The sequence below is a fragment of the Merops nubicus genome, unplaced genomic scaffold (genome assembly GCF_000691845.1).
Source record: "Merops nubicus isolate BGI_N331 unplaced genomic scaffold, ASM69184v1 scaffold2493, whole genome shotgun sequence".
NCBI lineage: Eukaryota > Metazoa > Chordata > Aves > Coraciiformes > Meropidae > Merops > Merops nubicus.
In genome coordinates, this window is record NW_008600751.1 from 1 (window position 1) to 18,553 (window position 18,553).

Below are 18,553 nucleotides of genomic sequence, written 5' to 3' on the forward strand. Positions count from 1 at the left end.
CCTCGTGTGGCGTGTGCTGCTGGCGGAAAACGGTGGGGCCACCTGTTTTTAGAAGGAAAGGAAAAGCGTTGTGCTTCCTGATCAATGTCAACCGGGGCTAGGAAATAGACTGGGGGAGCTTATCATCAGTGTCTGTAGTTACGTGGGGACAGGCTGCCACGAAGGTGGAGGCGAGCTCTTTTCAGTAGTGCCCAGTGCCAGGGCAGGAGGCCAAGCCGAATCACTGGAGTGTCCCTCTGAACGTCAGGAAGGACCAGATGTGGTGTGAGGGTGCCTGAGCACTGGCACAGGTTGTCCAGAGAGGCTGTGCATTCTCTCCTTGGAAACATTCAAAAGCCACCTGGATGTGGACGTGGGGAACTGGCTTCAGCTGGCCCTGCTCAAGCAGGAGGTTGGACCAGATGACCTCCAGAGACCTTTCCAACCTCAGTTGTCCTGTAGTAACAACCTCGTAACTCAGTGAAACTGTAGTGTACGTTAAATTGCCATTACCTTAATGAAGAAAAACAACTTGATCTTTTTATTATCTGTTATAGCAAGTGCAGAACTGGTTAATACATTTTAAAGGAACAAAACTGCTTTGCCACATCTTTCTAACTTTACATTATTACGAATTTAGGGAGTTTTGAAGAGTAAAATAGAGCCGTGGAAGTTTGTGGTGTTACTCCCATGCTTCTGCATTGTATTTGCAAACTGTGATCCAGGGGCATGGCACAGACTATGTAACATGTAGTCCGTGACTTCCATTTTGTGCTACGAAGCCTTAGTGGATTTTGGACAGAATGCTTGGCATAGCTGAAGTTGATAAAGAGAGCTATTATCTTGGAAACAAAAACTATGGAGATAATGCAATAAACATCATTTCAGGACAGTGAAAAGACCATTATCATAGGAAGATTGTGTGATTATGCTTTTAAGACAGTGTGACCTGGGGTTCATAATATTTGTTTTTGAGCAGGTGTCTCTTAATCAGCTAAAATGGTTTTGAAGAAGAAGAAGGAAGTTCAGGTAGATGCATTCTTCCTTGATCACCAGCAGCTTGAAAAACTAAAGAGTAAGTGAGGTGTTTTTTTTCTGACCTAATGTGTAATTTCTTTTTCTGTTAGTAAATGCATTTGAGTAACTACTGAAATTGATCTGTTTGTTTCTTTTTTCTTGTTACTTTTTATTCTTGGTGGTTTTGTTTGTGGGTTTTAGGTGTGTTTGCTTTTTTTGTGAATTGTTTTTATTTTCTAATGACAATGGCTTCTTACCTTGTCAGAGTTAAAAATATCCTTTAGAACACCCTGTCTGTGGTCAGAAAGCTCTTTGCTTTTCTTATTGTTAGTGTGAAGGTGGTGGAAACTCCTTGTGATCCCATGTGCAGGCCTGTAATTCAGTGCTACCCAAAGTACTAGCCTTAATGTGTAGCATAACACTGAATTTCAAAGATCACAGACTGGCTGAGATTGGAGGGGGTTTGTGGAGGTCATCTCAAATGCATTTTCCTAGTCTTTGTGTTTTCTGTGATTAACTTGATTTACAAAAGATCCTGTTCAAACGATCTTTTATTTGGTGTGCGGTTTTTTGGTTGTTGTTTAAAGATCACTGGAAATTTAGCTCATCCCTTTAAAACAAACCCAACCCAAAATTGAATAATACAAGATTTGTGTACCAAAGGTGCTGTGCTGTGCTCCTTGCCTTCTGCTCAGCACTCATGGGGCCACACCTGGAGTGCTGCGTCCAGTTCTGGGCTCCCCAGTACAAGAGGTATGGACATACTGGAGAAAGTCCAGTGAAGGGCCACTGGAGCATTCCTCCTATGAGGAAAGGCTGAGAGAGCTGGGGACTCTTCTGCCTGGTGAAGAGAAGGCTCAGGGGGATCTTAACAAAGGGTAAAAACTATTTGAAGGGAGGAAGGCAGAGCCATGCTTTTGTCTGTGTTTTCAGTGATGGGACAGGAGACATTGGCACAAACTAAAACACAGGAGGTTCCCTCTGAACATCATGAAGCACTTTTTTCAGTGTGAGGGTGACTGAGCACTGGCACAGGTTTTCCAGGTAAGTTGGGGAGACTCCATCCTTGGAGGTATTCAGAAGCCATCTAGCCATGGTCTTGGGCAGCCTGCTCCAGGTGATGCTGCTTGAGCCAAGAGAGTTGGATCAGATCACCTCTGGAGGTCCCTTCCAAGTTCAGTCATGCTGTGATTTTGTAAAACTGGTCTTCATAGTGAAGATGTGGCCTACTATTTTATTATAGTGAATCATGTTTGGTTTTTTTTCATTTGTTAGGAAAAAAATTGATATTAAGGTGTTGTAAGGTGACTTAAGGGACTGCGGCACCAGTAGGTCTATTGGAACAGGAAAAGTCCTTAAGAATTAAGCAGTGATTTCTTATTATAAATTATTAATTCTTTACACTTTTTATTGTAATTCCACTCTAAAAAGAGACTGCTTTTCCAAATGCAGAGTTTTCAAAGAATGAAGAGAAAAACTTGGCATCCCTGCTTCTGCACTGTGCACAGCTCAGCAATGGCATCCAGCAGATCCAATGCATTAAACAAGTAAGACTTCATTGTTGTCAGAGTGGGTTTTGGTAACCCACAGTGAGTTATGTGCACTGTTCATGGGAAATAGGATTCTAAAATAAACTTTCAGTTATTCTGAAAACAAAATAATGTTTTGAACATTCCTGGACACAGGTAAGAAGCAGTTACTGCTGCACACGCAGGTAGAATTGTAGTTCTAGTACAAAATTGTCAAGGGCTACAGTTACTGAAAATGATGGAAGGGGAGTGATACTGAGTTTCCTGTTCTGTATGTATGTAGTTTTGGTATTAGAGGTGTTCTTGGAACAGACTTCACTGGAAACTCAGCAGGATATGGGAAGGAGAGGGCAGTTTTGCAGCATGTCCATGGATAAGAGGGAATTCAGCCTCAGTTATTGAATTGGGTATATCCAGAGCTTTTGTTGATCATATGTTGATTACAGATTGCCCCGTTGGTGAAGAAGATGGATCAATACTCTGCATGTGATCCCATGGTTAAAGCTTGTTTGGATATTTTGGGAGAGATGTATTTTTCACTGAGCACAAAGAATCCCTTGAAGAAAGTATTAGCAAGGTAAAAAATGGCATAGTAAGCCTTTATCTTTTTTTAAACACTCTCCTTAGAAGCCAGTGATTTGTCATGTGCTACCAATGGCTGTGGTTTAATTACTGAAAATTTGTGGTACTAATATCTGAATATCTACTGTTTTTCTTTCTTGCTTAGTTAAAAACCTTAACTACAATACACTATGCCATTGGATAAGTAACTTCAAAGTGAAATATTATTTCAATCTGTTTCATTACTGCAAAAATATAACTAGCTTTTGAAGAGTAAAATCCAATATGAGAGGAGAAGTTTAAAATGCTTCTGTTAAACTAAAATCTCAGCCAACAATGTCCGGAGAAGGCTGTTTAGAGAAATCACAACTCAACTGTGGGTTCTTGTGCCTATTTTTATTGCCTATTTTTATTATTGTTAAATTTTTCTGTTGCAAAATTACTGTTGTATTTTTTATTGAATTTAGTACGGCCTTAACATTTTTAAGGTCCATTGCTTAGCCATCTTCATTTCTATGTCCCAAAAGCATTTATTTTGTCCTACTGAGATGTGCCAGGCTTCCATCCTGTATTAGGTTGCATGCCAGAGCTTTATACCCCTTTGGCAGGTTTTCTATCTGCAGAATGAAAACACACGTGCTTATTTTTAAACAGAATGTTTTTGTGCAGAAAGCAACATCTGTCTGTTATTGGAGTTTTAGCTGATGCTGACTTTAGTCTAGTGGACTTTTAACACCTCAGTATGAGGTAACTGATCATGCTGTTTCTTACTGTTGCAGTTCACTAAATGGTCTTCCTGAGCAGTTCGTGATGTTAGGTGTACAAAGCTTTGTCTGCTGCCTTAGGGAAGAACTGAAAACCACAGATGTGTATTTGTACAGAAAAGTACTGGACAACCTTGCTGCCTGTCTGGAGGACTTCACCTTAGGTATGATGATGTTGAGTGTATCACCTTCTGTTTTAACTTATTCAGCACTGGTTTTATTTTGGTGTGGCACCTGGTAGTCGTATTTACACTTTCTCTCTGTAAAATTGTATTGGCTAGTATTCATTAGTTAAAATGTATTTTCTTTCCTCTAGGTAGAGCAAGTATTAAGAACCTGTTTGAAGAAGGTAAAGTTACATTTATAGTAAAATAAGTTTCATTGTAGATTATTGGGGGAGGGTTGTGTCTGAAGAAGTAAGATGAGTTAGGGATCTACCAGATTTGATTTCCTCCTGGTTAATTTTTAATAACTGCTGGCTTCACATGGTATCTTTTTGTCAAAGGCTTTCCTTTGATTTGTACCTTTAATTTCCAGGATTCAGTCTTGGTTTATTGAGCAGCACTAGTTATAAATCTAAGAAGGTACCAGTGAGTGATTCTTAAAAGGGCTGGTGGAGCTGGTGCTGCTCCGTGTGACGTATTCTCTGCCCTGTCCCTCATGATGGAGTCAGATGTGGTAACACTGAGCTGTTAAAAGCCAGTCTTGATTGTAGCAAGCCCAGGCCTGCTGCAGCAAGAATTTTGTTTGGCAGGAGTCTGTTCTGCTGGTAACATGGGATAACTTTGACATCCCGTGCCCTCAGCATGCAGGTAACAGTCACAGCTTCCTGTGGACCTCTTATTGACGGCCTGTCCTTAGCTCTGGGTCATTTCAGTTTTTCACTGAGGAACCAGAACTCTCAATACCTCACAGAATTAGGACAAGTGGGTTGGAAACTTGTGTTTTGCAGTAGGTTGTTGCAGGCTGGCTTGAGTTTTTGTGTTAGCTTTCCTTCTTTGGGTCTGCACTGAAACACTGGCTTAATTTGTTTATGGCCTGGAAGAAACACCACTGGATATATGGATAACTGTTCTTTGGGTCTGGCTGTGATGTGTGTCTCATTACCTTGCTGGAATTTTTCTGTTCCATTTCGCTTGAATAAATCTATACCATAATTATTTTTACTAGTTCTTCAGTTTCTGCAGAAGTCACTACTTGACATCCAGGAAGAAAACAGGCAAGTAAATTCAATATAAGCTGTATTTTATCTGGTTTTATTTTACTCTTGCAAGATAGCCTGGCATGCCTTGGAATATCACTTCGATAGCCATACATGGAGGAAAGATGAGAATGTCATTTTACAGTGATGGATATTTTAAATTAAAAAAAAAGAAAGCTACTGATAAGTTTCTTTTGTCTCAGTACGATGATATAAAATGAGGGGAAAGGAAGAAAGTTGAAGGCAATAACATACAAAGCACCAATACTGTTAGATTGACTGCTTTTATGGGAGGTCTTTGAGCTGTGGTTTTGCTATCTGAACTGTGCCTAAACACTAATAGATAGAAACACTTATTAAAATTCAGGTGGGGTAATACTCTTCCACTTTATGTGAGTGTTTAATGTGGTGTTGATACTCTGTTTAGTCTGTCACAGGAGTTGTCATATAATCTTGACAATTTCCAGCACTGCATAAAGTTGAAGCCTCTTCACTGTGGTGCCTCACCAAGTACCCAGAAGAAAAGGGTTCTTAATGGTGTGTTTTGTACATTAAAAGTTTGTGTTGTCTGTCTTCACGTTAGAAGAAAGTAGAGTTACAGAAATATCCTTTGCACTTGGAAGAAAAATGAGAAAGGGGCAGCACTGTGTTCTGTCAGCCTTTTTTGACAGTTTCTGGAAGTGTTCAGCTCTGCTCAGAATCTAATGAGTGAAAGCTTGTCACAGGAACCTGCAGAAGCTGTAGTGGAGTTTGTCATTATGTTTGTTAACTTCATTTTTAAAACACAGCCATTGAGTCTGCTTCTTGTTTTCCTGTGGAAATGTATCTAGCCAACTCAATAAATTAGTTTTTATCATTAATTCTATCTGAAGTTGGGTGAATGCAGTTTTCTGGGGATGGTAAAGAATGATTTTGATTATATTTTTGTGTGCATGTCTGTCTTTTATTTTTCCACAGAAATAATCATGGAAATTGTATTGTTCAGAATCAGTTGATGTATGATTTGCTGATAGCCATCAAAGTTTCAATGATGTTTGTACAGAAATTACAAGAAAATATCCAGGAAAGGCTCTGGAAACATCATGAGTCTTTTGTTTGGCAGAGTATGTGTAGTTTACTGAAAAGCTCCACAAACTTCCTAACAGATGGTAAGTTTAGTAACATTCAAATGCAAATATTTTTGTTGCCAATCCTGTGTTTGTAGTAAATGCAGCCTGTCCCTACAAAAGCTTAGTTCAGCTTTGATGGAAATTGAACTGCTAAGATTAATGGGAGAAGTAGTAGTGCCTTTGGTGAGCTATGACTTGTAGATCTTAATTTTGGTGTGTACAGTTTAACTTGTCCTACTATAAAAAAAGTAAATGCTCTTACTAATAATTGAGAACTTAGCAGAAATAATTTTGAGACTCACCAAATGTCTGTGCCTACCAAAAATTGGTGTATCCATATGAATGATGCTGTCAAACTCTTTATTGGTGCATTATTACTAATTATGTTTATTTCTTATACAGATAGTTTTGTACTGTAGAATTTAATATAAATGTCAGTAGGTTCTCCCACAGTCTTCCTTGTTTTATATTTTATTTCTATTAGGAGTAAAATATATTCTATATTTTAGAAGATATTAAGAGTTTCCTATTAGAGTATTAAATTTGTTAATACTTTCTATTCAGGTGGGCATTACAGATTTGTGATGATGCCACTACAAGTGGCCTAGGATAATTCAACACCATGTTAGTAGTTTTGGTACATAGCTCTAGCATGTTTGCACTCTAATGTAAAATGTCTTTCTCTGCCCTGTAGCAACTCTACTACAAACTGTTCAGACCACCTCAGGACTGGCCATTATTCTGTTTATTAAAGTGATGTATGAGCCAGTTGAAGAATTACCTTTCTTGGTGAGTGTATTCCTTCACTAAACACTGTGACATGTTACAGTGCCATTGGTCAGTGCTGCCACTGTTGTTTGGAGGCTTTGCTGATGTGCATAGCAGGACTGGCCCACCTCTTTGTCAGCCTTCTGTAAAAGGAGTATAAAGGAGTGTAAATCCTTTATTTTCCCCTTGCTGTGGGAGATGATGAGACTAGGGTTTGGAATTTGAGGAAAACCACGTGCAATAAGTATCCTCAGATCTTCTAAGATTCTCAGTTAAGCACAAAACAGCTCTTGTCCTGTGCTGAGGTACTGTAATGGGTCTTGCTTTGCAATTGCAGGTGGGTGACTTGCTGCGTGGGTCAGTGAAGCACAGAGGTGTGCCCACGTGGCTGGCCAGTAGCTGCAGGGCTCTCTGGATGCAAGAACTCCCTGACTCTGGCCTCCTCTTTCTCTGCCATGGAGCACTGGCCATGCTGGAATGGAAGAATGGCAGCATGGGTGAAAATGGGGAGAAACTGTTACTGGATATCGCATCAGTTCTGTTGTCTTTGGGTTCAGAGTGAGTCTGCTGTGATTTGTGTTGTTTCATGTTTGGGAGCTGAGAGTTGATCTTTTTACTTGTATTTTGGCATGGCTCCTATGGTCCTGGTGGAGCATCTCTTTGTGTTATGCTATTAGTTTCTGCCACAGACCATGTCATCTTTTAATTTATCCAGAATAACTCTCTAAGTGTGAAAAATACATCGTCTTGATATGCACAGATAGTTCTAAGTTACAATCTTCTCTTGCATGTTAAAATTAAATTTTATTTTTCCAAAGTAGGTCTGATAAGTTTAGCAACTACCTGATGGTGAGGTGTGGCAGAGTCAGTTGTTATGTACTCAGATAAACTTCAGTTTCAGGACATCACTTCTGATGCTTTTAAAAGTACAGAAGAAAACAGCGTGCCAATGAGTGGGAATGACCTGAAGTAAGATGGGGTTTAATTGTTTTCTTGTTGCAAGCATTGCTTGCATCTGATGGACTCCCAGCACTGTTGGATAGGAGATGACACTGTGTATTCAATTCAACCTTTGTTCCTGCCTGGGAGATGAGTGTTGTGATTTTGTTTTTGCACGTGGTGCTCAGGTTTTATGGTTTATATGTCAATGAAAAGTTCTCCATGTTTTTTTTTTTTCAAGAAGCATGCAATAATGTAATGCTACTAAAGAATTAGTGTGGATATTAATTATTATTTCTGTTTCTAAAATAGCAAGTGTAGGGGCTTGTCAGCTTTCTTTTCCCCATACATAGGGGTTTTAGCTGTGACCAGTTAACAGTATGTCAGCTAATTAAGCATTCACTTTGCAACAACCAATTCATCAACTCCCTTTTGGTTTATTTCCTTTCCTGCAATGCATGGTTAGTGCTCCCCACATGTTTTAGTGTGAGGCAGACTAGCTTGACAAAGAAATATTCTGAAACAAAAAAAATATTGTTTGAAAAAAACTGACAAATGCATATGTTGAACTTCTTTTTGTTTGTTCTTTTAAAAAGGTCAAAAGAATCCAGCGTGGCAACATCTTTGTCTAGGATCCTGGCTATATGGACTAATTCAGCACTGGCTGCCCTCGTTTCAGCTTCACCACATCTGAAAACCAAACTCAACGGGAACTCGGATGTAGTTGAGAAGCTGCTGGAATACATTTATACACACTGGGAACACCCTCTGGATGCTGTTAGACACCAAACCAAATTGATATTCAAGAATCTTCTTCAGATACACCGAGCCACCATTGCTGGATGCAGTGAAGAATCAGACCCCTTCTTTTCAAGGCTGATGAAGCGTTTGCTAAGCCTGGAATGGCACGTGAAAGGGAAATATGCTTCTCTTGGCTGTCTTGTGGAGTGTGTGGGCACTGAAAATATACTGCAGTTGGACAGAACAATTCCAGTGCAAATCTTGGACGTGATGAATGATCAGTCTCTGGCACCCTATGCAAGTGATCTTTTGGAAACTATGTTTACAAATCACAAAGCCCATTTCACTTCGAGTTTCCAAGAAAGCACGTGGATTGACAAGTGGCATGACATCTGGGTTTCTCCTCTTCTAGAAATACTGTGTGAAGGGAACCATGAGCAGACTACTTATATAATAGATTACTATTTACCAAAATTGCTCAAATGTAGCCCTGACAGTCTGAGCTACATGATTACAATTCTCCAGGCTTCTGCAGATGCTAATATAGGTAAGAAAATAAGTCATCTGTTTGCAACTATGATGAAAAGAAATTCTCAGAAATATGATTTATCATCTATTATTATTATTATTGTAATAAATTTGGGAGAAAAATTCCAGATAGTTATTTTTGCTGTTAGTATTTCCAGGTGGAATTCATAGTAATTGTAAATGCCTTCATGCCATGAGCAACATAATTAATATTCTAACTGTGGGTGCCTTACTGGTCTCTTTATATGCTAACCCTTGTTACATATAACTGTTTTTCCTACTAGTTTTCTGTTCTGCTGTTATTTCTTGCACAGGTGTGACCTCAAACAGGGCTTTACAGATTGCTTTTTATGGCAAATATGTGGATTTGAGATGTGTGATTGTTTTGTAGCTTTTGTCATAATGTAGTGTGATTCTAAAATAAGAGTTTGTGAGACGTCGTGGGGTCCTATTTTCATATGATGTTAAAGACAAAGCTTTTTGGGAGCAAGGCAATTTAGAAGTAGTTTAATCTGTGAGAGAAACCATCTTTTGGGGTCTATGGGGTGAAAAATAAAAGGGGGATAAGGTTCTCATGGTGGAAGTATTGAGAGTTTCTGACAGGCACTGCAGTTAGTACATTGTGTTCATCAAACTATCGTTATTTCTGTTTTTCATTTCCTTTAGGCTCTGGCAGTACTAGAGGAGCTCTTGGAGCATTAATGGCATGCCTAAGAACAGCCAGGGCTCACGGACACCTGGACCTTTCAAACATCATCAGCAATGGTCTTGTATCCACTGAGTGTATAAAACAGGGTCTAGTTCATCAGCACAACCAGGTAAAGGGACAACTTTTTTGTGTGTCTAAGTTAAAGGAATTGCTTTGGTCCTAAATACTCTGTCAGTGTTGTTAAAACAAAGGTGCCTGTAACTCTTTTGTGGTTAACATGTAAATATCTTGCAGGTTTGCATTGATGCTTTAGGTTTACTGTGTGAAACCCATCGTAGCACGGAAATCGTCTCTGTGGAAGAAATGGAACTAATTCAGTTTTTTATGATGTACAACTTGAACAGCCAGTCTCCTTCAGTAAGGCAACAGATAGGTTCTTTACTGAGAAAGGTAATTCCAAACTATAAAGAATGTCTAGTGTGCCTGTTACATTAGTTATATAGCATTTAAAAGAAAAAATCTGCTTAGTATGTTATGAAGTTGCTCATCTGAAAGAGCAGAAGCTTTAAGACCAGGACTGTTGTGTGTGTTACCCAGTTTGAATGATGACAAGTCACTGCAGGCAAGCATAAACAAAAAATTAAGTACAGTAACTTGATTGTGAATGGTAGCAAGTGTTCCTTAACCTGCCAGCATACACAGGCTGTACCAATAGCAGAGCAGGGTGCTGTGCAGTGTAAGCAATGAACCTTGTGTTGCCTTTGGTGTGGACTAAGCATGTGCTTGTGTGGGCTTACTAGGCCTCGGGCAAATTCACAGCCTTTTGAACCACCTTAGTAACCTGACTTGGAGGAGAAGGAAGAGGAATAGAGAGAGGAGGACAGGACGTGTAGCTGGGTTGTTACAGTCTGCAGGGATTGAGGGTGTCAACGTTGTGGACGTTGCCATGGTCACATGTAGATCATGGTAGAAGGATGTGGTTAAAATGAGGAGACCATGGGTGTATAAAGAACGTTCTGGAAGATGTTAATGGCAAAAAAAAGCTGTGTGGAAGCAGACAATAGTTAATCTGAGATGGGGAAAAATGAGGGAATAGGTTTGGCCTAAGCAAAAGAGAAGTCCATCTATTTCCATTCTTGCCTGGTGAGGAGTATGAGATGGAAAAGTTGTGTTAGAGGGAGTGTAATAAGAATGGAAATAATCCTAGTGGGTAATAAAAGAGCTGGGAGAAGTGCTCCTGAGGCAAGAGAAACTCCAAGAGACACCGAAGCTGTAAAAATTGTATGTGTTAATTCAGCTTTCTCTTGTAGGGGAACGTGTGCTCCACAGAAAATGGGGAGATGGGAGGAGAAAATTAGGGATGAATTTAAGGAGGAAGGTGGAAGAAGGTGTTGGAGGTGCAGGGGGGGGCAGAAAAATGTTGGTCACAAGAGCTTAAAACTTGGTTTTGGAATGGAGGAAGAAAGATCTGTTCTGTGTCACACTGTATGCAAGCTTTTTGAAAATCACAAGCAATGTGATCTGGAAAATAAGCTGAAAATCCCCCTTTCCCTTATTTAACTGTCAATGATTCATGTCTTACCTGTGCTTTGCTTTTGTTTTAAAAGTTATTTTGTAGGATACAAGAAAGTTCCCAGGTGCTTTTTAGAATGGAGCAAAATAAAACCAAGCAAGAGTTACCTGAAAACTCAACTAAAAGGCATCCTCTGGGGATTCTGCAGCAATATAAAGTAAGTTAGACTGCTGTGGAGATACAGATAGAAGAGCATGTCTGACAGATAGCTCATTGTTCTTGAGAACACCTCTGGGCAGGTGGGGCTGTGTCTGTGTTAGGAAATGGTGCAGTGCAGAAGGAAGAAACTGGCAAAGCAAAGCAGTGCTCAGGACTTTGTCAACTCTCTGTGCACATATGCCAAGTTAATTTTAACCAAATGTCCTGTTGTCTCAGGAACTGAGTGACCATTAGTATTTGGAGGGTATCTTTAAGGTTTATTTTGTGCAAGGGCAATGAAGGTTATCATCTCCTCTGTGCTGTCAACTAAACCAGCAGTAAGTGGAAAGTGACTTGGAGATGTACCTCCAGTCCAACCCAAAATTTTAATATAAATACCCAGTCTGCTCCTGGCAGTTTAGTAGCAAGTTTTAAATCATGTGCATTACTTGGGCTTGAAATAGAGGTCTGTTGAGCTTCAGCCTTTTTCTATCTCTCCAGAGTGATCAGTGAGAGAATATGAATTTGACAGCTTCAGCATAAAGACTTTCATATAAAGACTTCTTCTGTATTAATCCTTTTTTTTTTCTATTTGAAGGCTCACATTATCAGTTTCTTTGTGTTATAACGTTTCTTGTTTTGAGTTCTGCTTTTCTTCAGCTAATTTTCAAGGTTTTGATACAATGGTCATCTTTTTCTTGGGAGTATTTTTTCTTTCCAGTGGAAACTGTTTGGTTGTTGTGTGGTGTGGGTTTTCTTTTGTTTTTTTTTTTTGTTTTAATTTCTTACTATTATTATTTTTAAACAAACAAACAAAACCAAAACAGTTGTCCAGCCTTCACTGTACTCCAGGGAACAAGAAATCTGTTAGTACTATAAAGGTGGGCCTCACATTCTTCCAGCATTAACTGTAAGGTCATAATTTTTGCAGTGACATGTAAAGCAGAATGTCCTGAATTCTGTCAGTTAAACTCTTGTTTGCAGGACAGCAAGTAAGCTTAATTTTTTTTTTCTTGTGATTTTCAGGATTTCATGTCATCTCTATGTGACAGACTTTTTGAGGCACTGTTTCCTGGTTCATCACACCCAACCAGATTTTCTGCACTAACTATTTTAGGATCATTAGCAGAAATATTTTCTGTTCCAAAAGGTGAGAAGTTTAATTTGTAGCCTTTAGGAGTGGGAGATATTGAAGAGTCTTTTATGCCAGGTAGTCAATTTCTGTCAAAACATTCTTAGTCCTTAATTTCTATGGCATTGCCTGTATTGCTTTTGTTTTGCTTGAAGGGAGGGTAGTAAGTTTTATTGAAAAAGGCAATATTGAAGTGAATGGAAGTATTTATGGCCTGTTGTATATCTTCCATAAATTGGGTTTTTCTTGCATAGCCTGTTTTTTAGCAAGGTTTTTCAATGATTTTCTGATATTATGAGGAAAATTTATGGACAAGATTCAATCTATTTGATAACTTTATCCCTTTTCCCTGTTCTAACATCTTAGAATCATAGAATCCTTTAGGTTGGAAGGGACCTCTAAGATCATCAAGTCCAACCATCAAGCCAACACTACTAAGTCCTCTGCTAAAACAGATCAGAATCTGTCAGGGTTGGAAGGGACCGCAAGGATCCCCCAGTTCCAACCCCTCTGTCATGAGCAGGGACACCTCCCACTAGATCAGGCTGCCCAGAGCCTCCTCCAGCCTGGCCTTAAAGACCCCCAGGGATGGGGCCTCAGCCACCTCCCTGGGCAACCCATGCCAGGGGCTCACCACTCTCATGGGGAAGAACTTCTTCCTCACATCCAGCCTGAATCTGCCCACTGCCAGCTTTGCCCCATTCCCCCTAGTCCTGTCGTTACTCGATAGCCTAAAAAGTCCCTCCCCAGCTTTCTTGTAGGCCCCCCTAAGATACTGGAAGGCCACAATAAGGTCCCCTGGGAGCCTTCTCTTCTCCAGACTGAACAGCCCCAACTCTCTCAGTCTGTCCTCATAGGAGAGCTGCTCCTATCATAGATTATATATCTTACTATCATATTTGATAATATGTAATTTAAAATGTTGAGAACTGCAAAACCCCTTGATTTAAAAGGCTTGCACATCCTCATACTATTATTATAGCAAGTCATGATGAATTTAAGGAGGACAGTTTATGATGTTATTTTAGTATTATTATTCATCTTTCATGATTGTTGTTGTACTGCTTTTATTTTCTATTTTAATCACAATATTCTAATAACCCGAATTCACAAAGTATTTGATAGAGACTTGGAACATTAATCTTGCTAAATCTTGGATCATATGGCCAACATAAAAGTGTGTTTTCAGTCTTTATTTGAAACCTTTTTTTTTATTTAAGGAAATGTGATGCAAAGTACAAGGTGATTTTGGGAGGGAAGAAAAATTACTTCCGTGATAGATCTGATAAGTCACAAACACATTAATGTGATTATTATGAATTTGTGGCATTTGGTTGCTGCTTGGTTTTTTAATAGAAAGTTGTATTGAGAGTTGTTTATAATAGCACCTGTAGGACTTCAGAAGCTTGATGTTACTGCCATGAAGGAGATTTAGCTGCTGTGTTCTGTGCTGGAATGTGGGGTACTTGTTTACCTCTTAAAATATCTGTCTTCTTTACAGCATTAGATTAGTTGCCAGATGTCATGACATATAAATTAAAATAAAAAAATTGTAATGGCTTCCATTTTAGGGAATTATTCCTGTGACAAAAAGAACCCTGAAAATTAAACACCCAAACACACCTTTTTTTCAGAGGAATAATTTTCTAGTATTACATACTTCCAGGAAAAGAATTTTTAGCAAAGCTAAAATCAAGGTTATTTTCAATGATGAATTGAATGTGAAAAAATGGGGTTCTGTTTTTGACAATAAGTTACTTCCTGTATTACTGTTAAGTCTTTTTTTGTCTTTGACAACCTTGTTTTTCAACAGCAAACATGGTACTTTAAGACTTAATAAAAGCAAGTAATATTAAAATAATGATTTAGCTAAAATTTTATTTCAAAACTCCTTTTAATATAGCAAAGCAACATGTGCATACAGTGCTTATTCTGGGAAGAATTGCAGCAAAACCATGTAAGGCATTGATTTCTTTGGACAGGCCAGGCACAGGTTTTTCAGTTGGATCAGGAGATTGATTCTGCTCGTGTCCGAACTTTGATCCAGTGTCTGGCCAGTACTTTTGAGGAAGTAAAAGTTCTGGCATTTGGGCTTCTGATGAAACTACACAACGTTGCATTGGATTCACAGGTATGTCATGAAAAACGTTTTGAAGGGAGAAGTTCAGTGAAAGTTGAATGATATGTATTATGCCAGGTACTGGGATTAGGTACAAAGCATAATTCCTGAAAATGAGAAGTCAATCCCAGTTGCCTGCAGTTGTGTTCATCACTAGCACCTTCTGTATATTTTTATATGGCTTCTGCCCATACCAGGAGGCTTTTTTTCCACTAAGGGATGCAGTTTTGGAAGTTGACTGGGGATGACTGTCAACTGTCAGAGCAATAGTTAAGGCAAGCTCCTTGCTTAGATGTGACTTTGCTTTGTAAATGATTGAGGCACTTGACAAATCCAAATGCATGTTTTGAATGTAAAGTGATCAGTGTACAAAATGAGTGTTTCTTAGGAAATACAAACCAGCAAACTTATTGAAAAGCAGGTTTTTAGATTCCAGGGTGCTAAGTAGCTTCATTTAATCAATATGGAAGGTCAATAAAATGAGCCAATGTTGTGGTTTTGTTGTTTTTTTTCAGGATTCTGAAAATCTAGGTCTCCTGTTCCAGGCAGCAATGGATCTTAGCACAAGTACAAAGCCATACGATTGTGTCACTGCTTCATATTTGTTGAACTTCTTAGTGCATCATAAAGGACTATTTTGTTCAGGAAAATGGGTTGAGCATAACCCCCAGGTAGATGAAACCACATCAGTAAGTACAGTGGAGAAGAACACCTTAGCAGGTAAGCCTTTGGGGAAGTGAACACCAAAGTGTTTTGTGTTTATTTGAAACCTTATTGCTTTCCCTTAAGGCTTTTGGTAGGATGAGTGAGGCATACTGAGTAAGAGATGCTTATTTCTAATAGGATTTTAACTACTCTTTGTTTTGCTGCTAAGAAGATGGATGTCTTGGTAAGATCTTAATCTAGTCCTGTCCACTCTGAGGCTACTGAATGTTCTTAGACATTGGCTTCTGTTAATAGTTTGATCAGAGGGAAGGTGACTTTGAGGCCCTGGTAGCTAGCCTGATGAAGCTGTGCAGGAAAGGAAGCTCTGCTTCTTCTAGGAGCTTGCTCACCCAGAGCAAAGGCAGCTGTAGCAATGCTGCAAATGCACAGGTAACCTCATGTTTTGTTGTTAGTTATCTCTAGCTCTTGATTTGGGTCTGTAATTCATTCCAGTTCTGACATTCTGACATATAAATTAAATAGGTTTTTGTAGCCTTGAAAATTGGGCAGTCTCTTTACAGGCTAGTGTAAGATTCAAATACTTAACTGTAAACTTCTGATCTTTAATATTCTGCTGAACTGTTTGGTGTATTAGCCTGGCTATAAGGGTGAAGTCTGACTTTCAGTATGTGGTAGGTTAACATCTTTGGCTTCATCATGAGCCGTGGGATTGTCCCTGAGTGTGGGATCCTGGGCTGTGCTTTTCACAGCTGCTGCTGGATTTGGGTAGGCTGAATTGACTGTAAGAAATATTGCTGAGTTTATGTCACTGAAGATCAACAATAACTTTTATTTAAATGACAGAAAGCTGAAAAAAGTAAACAAGGAAATTCCTGTGTATTTTCCATTGAATTGTGTAAATGGTTTATTCCTATTTCTTTAAAGCAGGTTTGTTTCTTAGAAAATACCATATATGCATGTGTAAGGCAAATCTGTACTTTTTATAATTTTAGTTATCAAGCTTTTGTTGGTGAATGTTGAAGAAGAAATATTTCAAGCTAAGAAGTCTCTGCTTCAAGCAGCAGCATCATTCCCAATGTATGGGAGAGTGCATTGTATAACTGGGGCTTTGCAGCAATTACCTTTAAAGTAAGTAAAGTATACTACTAAAAAGTAAATCATAACTCCATATTTAGGCATAGTGGAAGAGCTGCTCAGGAGACCATGAAAGCATACAGTGTTATTTGTAACTAAATGCAGTACCTGGGGCTTTTAGAACCCTCACTGGCTGCTGCACTGATTAGCTGTTGGATATTTCCTTCATATGTGTTAAACTCAGTCTTACAGCTTTTTGAACTGGACTCTGTAGCTTTCATAAATACTGTTGCCAACGTGTTTGTAATTTCAATTCTTTCTCTTAAACATAAAGTTATTTTTGATCCATGTTGTGTTGGGTTTTGTTTTGGTTTATTTTTTTGTTTGTTTGTTTGTTTTTGGTTTTTTTTTTAGTAACTTGACATTGGTAGCTGAATGGAAGGAAATGGTGGCCAGGCTCATTCTGATGTCATACAAACTCTCTGCTGTAGTATCCCCAGTAGTACAGAGCTCATCCCCAGAGGGTCTTATTCCAATGGATAATGATTCAGGTAAACAAACAAAACCCCAAAAGAATTATGTTCAAATCTGAAGCTCCTGAAGTTCTGTTTGTCTTACAGCAATTCAGAACTAAAGCTAGCACCCCTCCCTTTCAGTTTCTCATTTTATGTCATAATCTTAAGCCACTCTTAACTTCTGATAGAGATTGTCTTGAAGTCTGCACTAAAAAGCCCCCCCCCATTTGCAGGTTGTGTTGTGGGATCTGTTTCACACTAGATTGACTGTAAGGTCCAGTTTTGTTTTGTCCTTAATCCTCATAGTCACTGTATTTTTTAATTGCATTTTTTTATAGTGCTGATAGGGTTTTTTTGTACTTACATGCTGAAAATTAATTGCATTTGTATAAAGAATTGGAAGCAAAAATCTAATGCTTCTCTTGTTTGATGTGTAGAAAGTTCAGATCGTCTGCAGATGATTCTGCATGAGATACAACCACAGGACACAAATGATTATTTCACTCAGGCAAAACTTTTGAAAGAACACTGCAAAGTAGGCTCTGAAGAGCTGGCTGACCACAGAGCAACAGAAAGTATTTGCACAGAAATGAGAGGTAAATCCAATGCTGTATTAGTAATTAAATCAAAATATTCTTTACAGAGCAAGCATTATACATGGGTGATCAAAATGGGAACTTACTTGCTCAAGTGTAATATTTTAGTTCTGCAATAAATGTGGCAGAAGGTATTCATGGACATGGTTTTAAAGACTTAATTCATTGTGTTTCTGGAAGGTGGTGGTTAATGCCTCTTAGAGCACAAGTGAAAAAGAGTTTTGATCCTGGCTTAGACTCTGTTGTCTTGACTGCACTGGCCAGGTAATCTTTAACACCTTTTATGTCAAGTGATGCTTTCAATGCATTTCTTGTTGAAAGGTGTCAGTGTCATTTCCCTCTCAGTGTACACACGACTAGTGGGGAATATGTTCATGCAATAAAACTTGTTGCATGAATTTACACAAGCAGAATCTTCCATTTGAAAGATTCCAGTGGTAAAATGTTAGAAAGTGTCATTGAGCCTTACTGTGATAAAGAAATCGTAAACTTCAGTGTATTTAGTGTGTGCCAGACTAAATTTATCAAATATCTGTACATTTTAAAATTTAATAGTTTATACAAACTTTTAAAGTCTTAAATATTTGAACTTTTTCCTCATGTTTTTTCCTGTGTTTAAAATAGTCTCAGTTGGGCCATATGTTTTTTTTCATGAAGCCTGTACATATGTTGAAGTGTCACAGTGCCCACCAGATGGGGATGTTGCATTAGAAAAGTCATGCCTTAGCCAGGCTCTTCCTAGGGCAACACCTGGCTTACAACCCAAGTAACATCTAGCAAGTGATGGACTGGTGATTGACGTGGGGTTTGTTGGAGCCTGACTCCAAACTTGGGTTTTTTTGTATAGTTTGGCGTGCAGGTGAATACCAATTGTGAGGAAAAAGACCTCAAGTCTTTATGAGTTTTCTGGTAAAACTGTATACTGCCACCTTTTCCAAGTGGAATGAAGTAGTGA

General features: G+C 38.8%; 1 protein-coding gene across 1 annotated transcript in view; it reads left to right on the top strand.

Moving 5' to 3' along the window:
• The first annotated feature begins 978 nt into the window (after window positions 1-978).
• THADA (thyroid adenoma associated) overlaps window positions 979-18,553 on the top strand; it is a 38,142-nt gene continuing 20,567 nt past the window's right edge. Inside the window, exons 1-20 of the mRNA XM_008937757.1 lie at window positions 979-1,054; window positions 2,449-2,543; window positions 2,972-3,102; window positions 3,866-4,014; window positions 4,167-4,199; window positions 5,021-5,069; window positions 6,009-6,199; window positions 6,855-6,949; window positions 7,266-7,486; window positions 8,464-9,163; window positions 9,787-9,954; window positions 10,080-10,235; window positions 11,393-11,515; window positions 12,523-12,646; window positions 12,784-12,791; window positions 14,616-14,759; window positions 15,263-15,467; window positions 16,406-16,541; window positions 16,902-17,038; window positions 17,440-17,598. Of these exons, the coding sequence (XP_008936005.1) occupies window positions 979-1,054; window positions 2,449-2,543; window positions 2,972-3,102; window positions 3,866-4,014; window positions 4,167-4,199; window positions 5,021-5,069; window positions 6,009-6,199; window positions 6,855-6,949; window positions 7,266-7,486; window positions 8,464-9,163; window positions 9,787-9,954; window positions 10,080-10,235; window positions 11,393-11,515; window positions 12,523-12,646; window positions 12,784-12,791; window positions 14,616-14,759; window positions 15,263-15,467; window positions 16,406-16,541; window positions 16,902-17,038; window positions 17,440-17,598 (3,100 nt within the window). The remainder of the gene's footprint in view (window positions 1,055-2,448; window positions 2,544-2,971; window positions 3,103-3,865; window positions 4,015-4,166; window positions 4,200-5,020; window positions 5,070-6,008; window positions 6,200-6,854; window positions 6,950-7,265; window positions 7,487-8,463; window positions 9,164-9,786; window positions 9,955-10,079; window positions 10,236-11,392; window positions 11,516-12,522; window positions 12,647-12,783; window positions 12,792-14,615; window positions 14,760-15,262; window positions 15,468-16,405; window positions 16,542-16,901; window positions 17,039-17,439; window positions 17,599-18,553) is intronic.